Source organism: Macrobrachium rosenbergii, chromosome 21 (genome assembly GCF_040412425.1).
Source record: "Macrobrachium rosenbergii isolate ZJJX-2024 chromosome 21, ASM4041242v1, whole genome shotgun sequence".
NCBI lineage: Eukaryota > Metazoa > Arthropoda > Malacostraca > Decapoda > Palaemonidae > Macrobrachium > Macrobrachium rosenbergii.
Genome location: NC_089761.1, coordinates 20,306,075 through 20,320,643, shown reverse-complemented (window position 1 = coordinate 20,320,643; position 14,569 = coordinate 20,306,075). Strand labels below are relative to the sequence as shown.

Below are 14,569 nucleotides of genomic sequence, written 5' to 3'. Positions count from 1 at the left end.
ATATACATATATATATATATATATATATATATATATATATATATATATATATATATATATATATATATATTTATATTATATAGACAGACAACTACACAGGTACATGACACTTTACATAATGAGCCACCGACCATCTAGCCTCCCTCTTAAGCCACTGCACAACAGTAACACCTGTCTTTGTAATGTGTCAGGTTACAGGAGGTTACAAGAAAGGAAGAGTTCCCTCACTCCTTTGGAGAAGCTCGCACAAGGACACACACACACAGAGAGAGAGAGAGGGAGAGAGAAAGAGACGGTAGCGAATGCGGTCAAAGCTTTACAGAAATAATCCAGTTACAAAAAATGAAAAGTAAAATGAGCTTTATACACAGCTTTCCAGGGGAGCTTTGTAACCATTCAATCCGCTCTGTCTCTTTCTCGCGGATGAAAGAAGAAATATAAAAAAAAAATAGAGGAACTTGACAAGCGCTTTATAGCATTCAGAGTTCCCTCTGTCTCTTCTCTTCCCTGGGCCTTTTCCCGTCGAAAAGAGACACAGAAAAAGAAAGGAAGAGAGAAAAAGGGAGAGAAAGAGAGAGATAAAAAAGAGAAAAGAATCTCTCAGATGCAACAATGGCTCCATGGCAGCCATTTCTGGAGCAGTGGAGCCATTTTCTATTCTATTTCGCTTTTATCTCTGTTATTTCTTCCTCCCCTTTTTATAGATGTCGCGTCTTTTGTGAGTTTCCCTCTGGTGACTGTTTTTTTTTTTTTTTTTAGCCCTCGGGCATCCTTTTGTATGTATTATGGTCGTGTGAGTGTGTCTGCTTGTGCGTGTGTTTGTCTTCGTGTCTTTTCGGTAGTCATTTAATCTCCTCTCTCTCTCTCTCTCTCTCTCTCTCTCTCTCTCTTTTCACTTTCTCTCTTTTTGTCTTTTTCTCTCGGTTGCGATTTAGGTCTACAGTATTTTAGTCTAGCATCTTTCTCGTCCTTTGGAAATGAGAGAGAGAGAGAGAGAGAGAGAGAGAGAGAGAGAGAGAGAGAGAGAGTAAATTAAGACATACTAAATATGCCTGCCATATACATGAGGAACCACGCACACACATATGTTTATATATGATATATGTATATATACAGTACATATGTATGTATACTTGTAGGTATATGTATGTATGTATGCATGCACAAATGTATATATATACATATATTTATATATATATATATTTATATATTCATACACACACATTATATATATATATATATATATATATATATATATATATATATATATATATATATATATATATATATATATATATATATATATATATATATATATATATATATATATATATATATATATATATATATATATATATATAATTATATATAATTATATATGAAAAGATATGCAGCGAAAATGTTTCTGAAAAAATTAATTCGTAGCAAAGAAAGACATGCCTAGAATTTCAAATTAGTTTTAATATATTTAAGAAGTAATGCAATAAAAAAATCTGAATTTGGGGTCCAGTGATCTAGATCCACTAGCACAAATTCTTAGAGTTTTGCTAGGGTTAATTTTCATTCCTCCATAATTTGCGCCATGCTCTAATTTTATCTAAATCTATGTTAAGAGAGTCTGCAACCACAAGTTTTTACTCGGCGATGCGATCTATGTAAATAGAGTAGCATCATCTGCATAAGCTACAAGCTTATTTTATAGACCAAACCACTTATCTTGTGTCTTATAAACAGTAATGGACCAAGAACACTACCCAAGGGAACACCAGAGATTAAATTCCTTTAGCTAATGCAGTGCCTAATCAATAAGTACTCTTTGCTAACTAGTAGTAAAGAAATCAGTTGTAATATTAAGAAATATATCCCATCTCATCCGTCTGAATTTTGAAACTAGAGCCTCGTTATAAACTAGTCAAAAGCAGCACTAATGTCAAGATCAATCATACGAACTTCATGACCAGAATCTAAGAATGTCTGTCAACACTGGAAACTGGAAGAAGACGCTCACACGCCCCCAGCTTCTTGAGAAAGCCAGGCTGCAAACTAAGGAGCAGATGATTCTTTCCGTCATAGCCAATTAGACGTTTTGCCAACAGACTTTTAAAAACATTAGATTAATATTGGAGATGTAGCTAATGGAGTAATATTACCAATCCTCCAACTTGCGCAAAAATAACCAGTTTTAGCTACCTTACGAAAACACTAACAATCAGTAATCTGCAATTTTAACGAAAAACAAAGAGAGAGAGAGAGAGAGAGAGAGAGAGAGAGATGTACTCAGCAGTCTTGAAGAGGAAAGAGGGTTACTTTGGAAATGTAAACTTTTTCGATAAAAATTAGAAATAGGAAACTACGCCCAGTCAAAATGTTTAGCGTAAACAACGCAATAAAACTTCCCAGAATAGTCACTGAATGCTGTTCCCATCATCCCCTCAGGGAACTCTCTTTCTCTCTCTCTCTCTCTCTCTCTCTCTCTCTCTCTCTCTCTCTCTCTCTCTCTCTTTGAAGCGATGCCGCTTTTTGATATTCCGAATCGGCTTTTAACAGAATGAGAAAGAAATTTTTACTCCGCTTCGAGATCAGAGCATCCCGCTCTTTTCTCTCGTCTGTTGATCTTTGGGATAAACCCGGATGCTGGACGGGGGAGACAGACAACGGGGAGCAGTTCTGATACACTCCAAAAAGGCAGACAGACAAACAGACAGATAAAACAGACAGACACATGGAAAGAGATTGACCGCTTAGTAATAGACAGTAAGATGGTATATATTTATCTTCGTTTTTTGTTTTTTCCTGCGTTTACATACACGCGGATGATATTGCTTTTGAACGTGGAAGACAAATACATGCTCGTGTATACAGTGCACAGTTAAAGACACATACGTTTTGCATAAGTACACACGCATACACAGACACACACCCAGACACACATATATATGTGTGTTGTACGTATATGTGTCTGTGTATGCGTGTGTACTTATGCAAAACGTATGTGTGTTTAATTGTGCACTGCATATATGTATATATATATGTGTGTGTGTACCATATATACAACCTTTGTGTACATGTATGCACACTGTGTGTCCATGCAGACGTTAGATTTTGGTTGTGCGTATGCGTTGTGCGTATGCAAACGCACACAACGATAACAGAACCCTCGGTATTCAACATTATTCAAAGAGTCTTCTTTACATCGAACTTGAAAGGAATTCAGACCTCAACTATAGCGACGGCGGGCCTTTCGTCCCTTTGATACAGGACCGTCCGAATCGGCCCTCGCTGTTTATTCAATTCTTCGGTCGAAAGTTGAACGAGCAACTGGACTAGAAAGACTGTGAATGGAAAGAAATACAAGGAGGAATAAAGATACATCACTCATCATATTTTGTTTCTTGTTTATTTAGCATTTAGCCAAAGAAAGTTTATTTTTAGCTCTTGAAGGTGTATTGACATGGGTGCATTCCCGGAATGTATTAGTAGTGGGACTTATCCATATTCACCTTGATCTTAAAGCTTAGTATTTTTTTTCTTATCTCGTTTGAGGTTGCTTAAATACTCTAGAAACCACTTACAGAGGTTATTCATTCTTGGAGCTGAAAAGCTTTCCCTCTCTCTGAATCCATAACCGCTTGACGTTGCTGGATACAGAATACATAAAAGTCATTATTTTGTGGCTCATAATATTCGAATTTATATTCCTCCAGTTCTAAAAAAGGAAAGGTTTATTTACACTTGTAATAGGTTTGAGTTTTGGCGTCTGGAACCACTATCACATTGAAGACTGTTTATTAAACCAATTAATCAATTTATTTTAACCCCATATTTGAAGTTTATTCCTAAGCCGGATAAATTCTTCTCTACCCATCTATCCACCTTTTCTTCTTGCTCGGCCGTCAATTTATTCTTCCAGTCTCCGGCTTCACCTGCAAGGAATGGAAAGTGTAGGAGACTGATTACTTGACTGATTGATTAACTGAACTCCCTTATGTAACCTGGGTTCTCAAGGCTTGGAAGGAGAAGTATAGTATTTGACTTGGAGAAGTCGTTCTTTCAGTTTACTATTTAGAGATAACCAAGGCTTTTGTTTTACATTTTTGTAAAAATACATAAAAATAACCAAACCTTTCACTGAGCAGTTTAGTGTAAAAAGGGCTTGAGAAATAACCAGGCCTTTTACTGAACATTTGGCTAAAGAAAAGCTTAAAAAATAACCAGTCTTTTTAATGAACATTTTGAGAAAAAAGCTTAAGAAATGAATAAACCATTCATTGAAAATTTTAGCAAAAAAAAAAATTAAGAAATAACTAAGCCTTTCGGTGACCATTTTGGCAAGAAAAGCTTAAGAAATAACCAAGCCTTTCAGTGAACATTTTAGCAAAAAGAGCTTAATAAATACCCAAGCTTTTCATTGAACATTTTGGCAGAAAAACGTAAGAAATGACCAAACCTTCATTGAACATTTTGGCAAAAAACCTTAAGAAATAACCAAGCCACTCAGTGAACATTTCGGCAAAAATAGCTTACTTAATAAATAACCGAGCCTTTCATTGAACATCTGGGAAAAAAACTTAAAAAGTAACCAAGCCTTTTGCTGAACATTTCGGCAAAAAAAAAAAAAAAAAAAAAAAGAAACTCAAGAAATAACCAAGCCTTTCATTGAGTATTTCGGCAAAAATAAGAAATAACTAAGCCTTCCATTGAAAATTTTGGCAAAATAATGATTTAATTTTGTTAATAACAAAGGTAATCTCTTACCTTTCCTGAAGAGACCTCCTTCCTTTTCAACAATGTCAACATTCCTGCTCACTTTGAACCACTCCGACTGCTTCTGGAAACTCTCGTCCCTTGCTTTCATCTCCCCGAAGGACGTGTACTTGACTATGGCCTCCAGCTGCGCCTCCGTCAGACTGGTCTCGAGGAAAGCGTTGAGTTTCCTGAACTCTTCCAGAGTGTTCTCCTTCAGGTCCTCGTAGAAGATGAAGTATAGATTCGGATGTTCTCTCTTCTCCCACGCCTCCTTCAGGTGAAGCCAGTAAGGTCCGTACAACACTGTGGGAATGATACGTGAAAAGAACATGTAATACTTTTGTTCTGAATATAATTTACTTTCTTTTAACCACCTGATACAAGACTGATTAAGTCAGGGTTATGAATACTATAGACAAGTAAAGAACAGGTCAGGTCGGTGACGTGACCTCGTCCTGATACTTCGAATGCGGGTTCGAACCCTGCTGCAGACATCGGAAACACTTAATATTCTTGCATCTGGATCTAAGGCTTTGTAGTGACAAGCTTATCCAAAAGGTGTGAAAAATTCGAGAAGTTAAGAGGGCATTGTGGTTATTACAAATACATACGTATCTGGTAAAAAGTAACCAGTAGATTCTATATGTGTTTCCTACATATATAGTAGATTCTATATATGTGCCCTACATTTGCTCAGTTAATTTACGTTTGCTTGAATTACACATTGAGTGCTCTTTAACTGTTGTAAATGAATGTTACAGGCAATGAAACCTTTAAGTATGTAAATATAAGGACTTCACTTTTAGAACTTATTCAATTACCTTCCTCGTTCAATCAGATTAACTTTTAATCACTGAAAAGAAAGAGGCAAAAATGTCTCACGGTCATCATCGACGAAATATTGGACGAATTCGTCAAAGGATCCCACGTAGTCGTGACCTTTCATGATCCTGCTGTGATGGTGGTAGGACACAATGATGTCCTTCGGGTTCCTTGCCACGTACACAACCTATAGGATGGAAAATATCATCCTTCTGTTTAATTGTGGATCTGATCGGATGACCAGCGTGAAGGAGGGGGTTTCTTGTTTCTTAGCAATTTCAAGCCCGTCGGTTTAGAATTTCTTTGGACTAACGAACTAAACATAATGATGTATTGTTCAGTGAGCTAAATGATAGAAAGGTTAATGAATGTGACTGCCAATAATTATGGCCTTCAGCATACAGATTGCAGAGTAAAGGTTTGATGGTATAGTCTGATATTCTTCCATCTCCACTTCCTATACTATCAAAGCTCTACTCTGCATAGTCTTTATGCCTACTGATGTCCAGAATTATTAGCAACCTTATTACCTAACCTCACCATTATTTAATTCACTAAGCAATATAGAATTAGGCTCAGTTTGTTGCTCCAGTGAAACCTTAAATCGACGAACTTAAAATGGCTAAGCAATTCTAAATTGTTCCTTCTATGCAATAACACCTCACATTGTGCTTCTGTATACCATTGTATAACATGCATGTGTTTAAGTGAATGATGAATCACTAATTAATATAATAAATATGCGCGCACACATGAACATCAGAACGTACAGACATTCGCATAAGACACCAGATGATTTCTCGTTTCGGAGACAGCTAATTTCAACCTCGACTGACCGTCATTGGTATCTATCGTCCTTTTAGGAAATTGAGACTAAAAAGAGAAAATATAAATAAGAAACAAACACCAACTCACTTTGGCTGTGTCTACCAAGGAGGGAGGCAGCAGGGAGAGGGGCAGGTGAGTTTTGATGGTCCTTGGATCTGGGGAAACCGCGGCCCATTGCAGGACTATCCCGTCTGCAGGGTCCTTGCCGGGACATTTTTTGCGGAATTCGTCCAGGAAAGGATTCTTCGAAGTTGTGTCGTTCATCGATGGGATGGGCTTAAGCATGTCCGAGCTGAGATGGTAATTATGATAGTTAACTGGTACGATAATACTGATTTGTGCTCCTGTTGTTATTGATGCTATTGTTTGTAATAATACTAACAATGTAAAATTAGGAAAAAAACCTTCTTTAATACAGATTTTGTTAAACAAAATGGCAGTTTCAACAGCATTTATTTTATATAGTAAACGCTCAATTCGTCCTATCAGTTGCTTTTCTTGCGCTGGAATGGCTGTAGGCAATTGACCGATATTCATATCCAGTGGTTTAGTGATGTGTAGGAGGTAGTTCTCGTGGGGTGTCGACTAGTTTCGCCCTTCTCGTTAGGCCATCATCCAGGACAGGATCGCAGGATGCAATGGCTGTAATGCGTGGATTTTTCATCTTTTATCAGACACGGATAAAGATGAAAATCCACACGTACAGCCATTGCAACCTGCGATCTGTCTGAATGATGCCCCAACGAGGAGGGCGAAAACTAGTCGACACCCCAGCGAGAACTACCTCCTACACATCACCAAACCACCGGATATGAATGTTTGGTCAATTGCTTGCAACCATTCAGCGCAAGAAAAAGCAATTGATAAAACAATTGAGCGTTTACTATATAAAAATAAATGCTGTTGAAACTGCCATTTTGTTTAACAAAACCAATACTAACAATAATAATTAATAACAATAATGCTCATGTGGCACTCACTCGAACGCTAATTTCAACTACTACTATTAATACTACAACTTCTACTAATAATAACTGTATGATAAAGGTATATGCAAGTAGAACACCGTATCAAAACTATAGAGACTTATTTAAACAATCACAGATCACTTTTTTTACCGAAATTTGATTTAGCAAGTTAGCATGCCCTGTTCGAAATACAAAGTAAGCCCTCTCTGTATAGTCTACCCTTTCATGCGCTGCATATATTCCGTAATAATAATGTATGACTGTAAAACATATGGGCATGTATTTGTCTAGAACACCATCGAGGATTTATAATTCAAGATACTGAAAGTAATAAGTGATATTTTTTTTTATATTAATTTCTTTGTCCTCTATGTTTTTATTGACTGAAATTTATGTTGTCTACGGATTTGAATGTGATGAAAACGATGGTTTTCATCACATTCAGGATCAAAAGAAGAGGAGGAACAAGAAAGAACAAACTAGAGAGACATAAAAGCAAAAATCAGTAATAAAGAGAACTGTAAGGAAAGATAAGAGGACGCTAGCGAGAGAGATTTGTGGAAGAAGAAGAAGAAGAAGAAGAAGAAGAAGAAGAAGAAGAAGAAGAAGAAGAAGAAGAAGAAGAAGAAGAAGAATGGGAAGAAGAGGGGGAGGAGGAGGAGAAAACGTGAGACAAACATGAAAAAAAGGAGACATACGAAGTAAAAAAGGAAATGACTATAAAGGAGAAGGAAGACATAGGATAAGAGGAAAAGGGCCGAAGCATAATTGACACACTTACTCGATAAACGGAGACCTGTGCCGAACATCCTTATGAGCATCGGGGTGATTCAAGTCTGGGTTGCTTCTCATTGTCCAAACTATCTCCTGGGCCCAGGTGGTTCCACATTTCGGCCATGTCATCACGACCACGTCGCTGCTTTTGTACTGTGCAGGGATTGAGAACAGATGGTTGAGAATATTCTGATTGAGAAAAGATGACTGAGAATAGTCTGACTGAGAACAGGTGGTTGAGAATATTCTGACTGAGAAAAGATGATTGAGAATATTCTGATTCAGATGAATGAGAATATTCTGTCTGAGAAAAGATGATTGAGAATTTACTGATTCAGATGACCGAGTATATTCTGACTGAGAAAAGATGAGTTAGAATGTCCTGATTCGATATGTTAATTGCTCTTCCTATTTGGCGAAGAAGACTCGATTTGGTCGTTCTTTTAAAGGAGAAAAATCGAAAGATTAGGAATAGAATATTTGCGTTTAGTAATGCAGTAACCAAGTGAAACACACAGCCGTTAGTTTTTGCACTGAGGGGAGTGAGAATGAATAAATTCGACGTGGATCCCCAATTGTGGGGATTGAGAACGGATGATTGAGATGAGCTGAATGTAGAACTTTTCCTTTGTACTATGGAGATTGAAAGTCGATGACAGCAAACACATAACTCTGAATATTATATTGAGAATAAATGAATACGACGTCGCTGCTCTAGTAATGTGGAATTGAGAACAGATGACCGAGAGTTGAAAGTTTTTGTAATGAAGAGGTTATGGCGGGAATGGCTGCCAAAGTCAAACTTAGTTCAGTTGAAGAATTAGGGGGGACAAATGACTGATAAATGGAACAAGATATGAAGCAAGTAAAATATGCGACGAAGTTTCTTCGGCGCAATCGAGTTTTCTGCAGAGCCGCTACAGCGTATAATCAAGGCCACCGAAAATAGGTCTATCTTCCCATGGTCTCGGTATAATGCTGTACGAGCTGCGGCCCATGAAACTTTAACCACGGGCCGGTGGTGGCCTATCCTATATAGTTGCCAGAAGCACGATTATGGCTAACTTTAACCTTAAATAAAATAAAAAAACTACTGAGGCTAGAGGGCTGGAAATTGGTATGTTTGATGACTGGAGGGTGGATGATCAACATATCAATTTGCAGCCCTCTAGCCTCAGTGGTTTTTAAGATCTGAGGGCAGACAGAAAAAAGTGCGGACGGACAGGTTAAGCCGGAACAATAATTTTCTTTTACAGGAAACGAAAATTGAACTACATATATTAATTTAAAAAATAAAAAAATAATCACCTCGATTTAAATGATGAAAGATATGCAAAGATACATACAGCTGATAAGTTAGTTATTGGAATATTAATTGATGGAGTAATTGATTTTAGTATGAATCTATGAATCGATATGCGAACACTGAACAAGCGCAATGAATCGTAAAATATAAAACGAACATCATTTGTGTTTCTTTAGCTAATTAACTGCAATAGATTTTATACTTATAAGATAATTTGCTGAACGATCAACCATCCGGCAACTAACAAGAGATTGTAGGATTTCAAGAATATAGAGCATTAAGAAAACTTGAGGAAATAAAGGACTGGTTACATAATCGCACACTGTAGCTCTGTAGCTCTACAGCGAGAATAAAAGAAAATAAGAAAATGAGGTTGAAAATATTTTACATCTTGGAGGAGACAGTGAGCCCAAAATTCAAATACCCGGGTGACATTTTAACCTGCAGCGATCGGCTTGCGATCCTTCTCATGGAAGCGAGAGGTTGAACCTCTTCGAAGGGTTAATAAAGTAACGTCTTCCACACTCCCATTTCAGTGGCCTCCCCCTCCCCTTCCCCCCCAACCCCTTCCCTGAAACACCACCCTAGCCCCTGTTCGTGTGGAGATGCATGAAATTGCAAAGAATCGAACTGCAGATTCCGTGGTGCTTCTGCATGGCAAATGATACGCCGTGGAAATACCAGATCTTCTCCCGAAGCCCCGAGGGAGAAGAATCACTATCATTAGGCCCAAGACTATCCTTTCCTGAGGTAAGGTCAGGTCCTCCGACAGATACGGCTGCAGGATCCGTGTCAGCGGATCGATAGATCTCTGGGATCGCGATGAAAGACGCCCCGAGAAAAGGCCGGTGCTTCTTCAGTTCGCTCCGGTGATTGATAGCTTTCCTTCTCTTACGAAGGTTATGGTAAAGGAAGAATGCAGAGTCTTCCCTTTTTATTCTTTCACTCGGTCACGTCGCTGATAACGTGACGATAAAGCAGATTCCAAAATACTGTGTTGATTAACGGGGTTCCTAGTTTTACAAGTTATTCGTGGACCTCGTCTATCTTGGTCGACCCTTCCCGATCTCGGTGCCTAAAGCTCTCTTCCGAGGAGAAAAATAGGAGAAATATGCATTTTGATGCTGCTTGCAGGTACGCCTCATAATCATATTGGTCTCTCTCTCTCTCTCTCTCTCTCTCTCTCTCTCTCTCTCTCTCTCTCAATTGAGCACAGAAATATGGTAATTTAGGAACGAGTGGTGTATCAAAGGCAGAATAGACAAGTCTTCGAAAGTATATAATCCTTATATAGTACTGTAACGTTTCTATACATGTTTTTCTACACAAACGAGTATAATAGGGAAACATGCATTAATACCAAAGCTCCTTCACAGAAATATGGTAAGTTAGGAACGAGTCTTTGAAAGTATATAATCCTTATCTAGTACTGAAACTTTTCGATACGTTTTTCTACACAAACAAGTATAATAGGCAAACATGCATTAATACCGAAGTTCCTTCACAGAAAAATGGTAAGTCAGGAACGAGTTGTGTATCAAAGGCACAAGAGACAAGTCTTTGAAAGTATATAATCCTTATCTATTGCTGTAACTTTTCTATACATGTTTTTCTACACAAACAAGTATAATAGGTAAATATGTATTAATACCAGAGTTCCTTATGCAAATGAAAAGAATATTGGTTAGACAATAAAGTTATCTGGAAGCCTTATCTTACCGAAAGTGGTTACCTAGCTTAAGATAAGCAACGTTAAGTAATATTTAGGTGTGACGTGTACTTTGCTGGGAGATGTATGAATGGCAGGCAGTTGGTTCTCTGTTCATTCGGATCAAATAGGTGCTTGGAATCGTGACCGCCAGTCAATGCCAGACGCCGTTGTCAGTCACACAGGATCTCTGGCTCATTGTGGGGATGTGGCTATGGGCCTAGCATCTTCATCCCGTGTTGATCGCGGATATAACTTTCTTAGTTTGCCATTGAAAAAATATTAATCAAACTTGCAACAGACTGTAAGAGTTTGTTGTAAGCAGGAATTCGTCACGGGGAGGTCTGAGAAGCAACGATTATATGACAATGCTAATCAGTGCGTCTTATGTTTATAATTATTTTAAAATGCTGAATCACCAATAAGAACACTGGAACTCCCCGTTCACTTTTTTAATTTTTTACTTGAATGGAGGTCATCTTTAGTCGGGAATATAATGATAAGGGTCCACGTTCATTTGGGAAGATCAATAATTATCGTCGGTTCAAAGAAGCATCCTCTTACCTCGAAAGTATAGAGTCCATTTGCAAACCTCTCGAAATTAGCGGGATAGAGCCATCTGCCGGGATGCAGCCGCACTAAACCTTTCTGGTAGCCCGGGAAATCTCTGATTTGCTTCTGCATTTCGGGTCCTTCCAAATGGACGCTTTCGTGACCGCTCTTCAGCTTCATTTTATAAATAGCTTCCTTTTGGCGCCTGGGAGTTCTGGAAATCCCTCCTGTCTTCTGTGATCGGAGAAATGCTTGATTTCCACAGTCTAGGAAATAGAATTTCTTGTAGTTTTGGAGAGAGAGAGAAAGGGCGTCCCTGGGAAAATCAGAGATGAAAGAATTACAAGATGAACTAATTAGGCAAAAAAAATAAAAAAAAAGGATTTACGTACGATATTAGATATGTTATGAGTTTGAGGGTACTTGAGAGCCATACGTCAATTAGCAGCGTCTCTGTTCAGATATTTTTAAATGTTAAAAATCCAAGTTGACATCATGCTAAGTGTTAATGGTCAATCAATGGTCTATATGCGATGAGGACGCTTATGCAGAATACTTTATATAGAAGGCACACGCGTCCATATATCGGCAATGATTGAATTTATATAATTATAAACACATACAGTAAAATAATATGCATAATAAAAGCGACGCACCACATGTACACATTTATCGATATATATATATATATATATATATATATATATATATATGTGTGTGTGTGTGTGTGTGTGTGTACATAATATATGTATATATAGACACACACACACACACACATATATATATATATATATATATATATATATATATATATATATTATATATATATATTTTTATATATACATGCATATATATGTATATATGTATATATTATATATATATTTTTATATATACATACATATATATGTATATATATACAGTATATATATATAATTTATATATATATATATATATATATATATATATATATATATATATATATATATATATATATATATATATATATATATATATATATACGTGTGTAAGTGATACAAAGTAATACATTAAACTTGGATACGCATAAAAGCAATAAAACAGTCGGTAGAGAACTTACTCCCTATAACCCTATAACCAGATCATAGAAACAAAAAACAAGCACAATTTAATGTCCTGACTTGTAGACCAAGACTGACCTTTCCAAAAAAACACAAAAAATCACAGAAATCCTTCGATAATTTCTCGGATATTTTTCCAAAAGGAAAGACAATCAGAAACAAAACACTTTGATTACCCAAAGACACGAACACCTATTGTTCTATATCAGTGGACACACTTGGCAGAGAATGACTTGAGGATCATTAATTCCCGAGTGTAATTATTTCTTGTAAGCAGACACACTGACCGACAGATCAAACAAGGTGAAGCCTCACCGCCGGTATTAACCCGGTATGTATCCACCTACGCGTCACCTCCGAGCTGCTAGTACTAAACATGGCTGAAGCTCAATGGTAAGCCGTGTTTAATACCAACCCCTTGGGGATCAAAGATATCATTTATTAATATATAGAAATGGGTGCATCAACCTACGCGTCACCTCCGAGGTGCTAGTACTAAACATGGCTGACGCTCAATGGGACGCCGTGTTTAGTACTAGCCGCTCGGGGATCAAAGATATCGTTTATTAATATATAGAAATATATAGAAATGGGTGTAATAATACGCGTCACCTCCGAGGTGCTAGTACTAAACATGGCTGAAGCTCAATGGGACGCCGTGTTTAGTACTAGCCCTCGTGGATGAAAGATATCGTATATTAATATATACAGAAATATATAGAAATGGTGTATATAATACTTTGATCCCCTAGGGGTTGCTAGTACTAACACGGCGTCCCATTGAGGCTCCGCCATATTTAGTACTAGCACCTCGGAGGTGACGCGTAGATGGATACATACCAGGTTATAATCACGACAGAAAAGGGAACAACCACTCAAGCAACTTACAATTCTCGTAGAAAGACGAAAGTAAGGCAATGTCTCTCTGTCGCTACTCTCGTCCTTGGTATCAGAGCATTCACTGGCTTGGAAGTTCTACGATGCGAGAGATAGAAGAGGAACGGAAAAATGCGCCGCTATTAGATAACAGGGTTACGTCACTAACCATCCTCTCTTGAGTTGCTGCTACCCGTTTTTGTCTTTGACGCACGCTGTCACTAGAATTCTCCAGATAATTCTGCTAATTCTGCTGGATATCTCATATATCTAAGGTATAACTGACATTCATTCACACACACACATGTACAGGTGCGTGTGTGTGTGTGTATATATATATATATACTACATATACATATATATATATATATATATATATATATATATATATATATATATATATATATATATATATATATATATATAATAAACAGAGTATATGGCCAGAGGAGACTGAAACAACGGAATATAAAATCTTTCGCCTTAAAGCATTTTCAAGCAACTGTTTGCTTGAAAATTCCTTAAAGTAAGAGCGAAAATCATGCATTCCATTCCGTTATTTCAATTTCTCGTATATATATATATTATATATATATATATATATATATATATATATATATATATATATATATATATATATATATATATATGTGTGTGTGTGTGTGTGGGTGTGTGTGTGTGTGTACATATACAGTATATATATATATATATATATATATATATATATATATATATATATATATATATATATATATATGTATATGTGTATATATACATATATACATATATATGCATATACATATACATAATAAGTAATTTCATACCGATTATTCATAAAACTATAATACAGAACGATGGGTGGAATGGCAATAATGGTTCGATAAAAGCTTGC

General features: G+C 36.8%; 1 protein-coding gene across 1 annotated transcript; it reads right to left on the bottom strand.

The window, feature by feature from the left end:
- Positions 1 to 3,378: 3,378 nt before the first annotated feature.
- Positions 3,379 to 13,824, bottom strand: LOC136849776 (sulfotransferase 1A3-like). The gene is made up of 7 exons (XM_067123181.1): positions 13,690 to 13,824; positions 11,717 to 12,020; positions 8,146 to 8,291; positions 6,484 to 6,688; positions 5,629 to 5,755; positions 4,756 to 5,049; positions 3,379 to 3,923 (listed from the first exon to the last, which is right to left on the bottom strand). The coding sequence occupies exons 2-7, from the start codon at positions 11,882 to 11,884 to the stop codon at positions 3,802 to 3,804; spliced, it is 1,062 nt and encodes a 353-aa protein (XP_066979282.1). The 5' UTR covers positions 11,885 to 12,020; positions 13,690 to 13,824; the 3' UTR covers positions 3,379 to 3,801.
- Between the last annotated feature and the right edge of the window lie 745 nt (positions 13,825 to 14,569).

Coding starts and splice junctions, on each gene's coding strand:
- LOC136849776 (XM_067123181.1), bottom strand. CDS start 11,884: ATGAAGCTGAAGAGCGGTCACGAAAGCGTCCATTTGGAAGGACCCGAA. Junction 6,689..8,145: donor CACAGGTCTCCGTTTATCGA/GTAAGTGTGTCA, acceptor TTACCATCTCAG/CTCGGACATGCTTAAGCCCA. Junction 5,756..6,483: donor CCTTGGTAGACACAGCCAAA/GTGAGTTGGTGT, acceptor TCCATCCTATAG/GTTGTGTACGTGGCAAGGAA.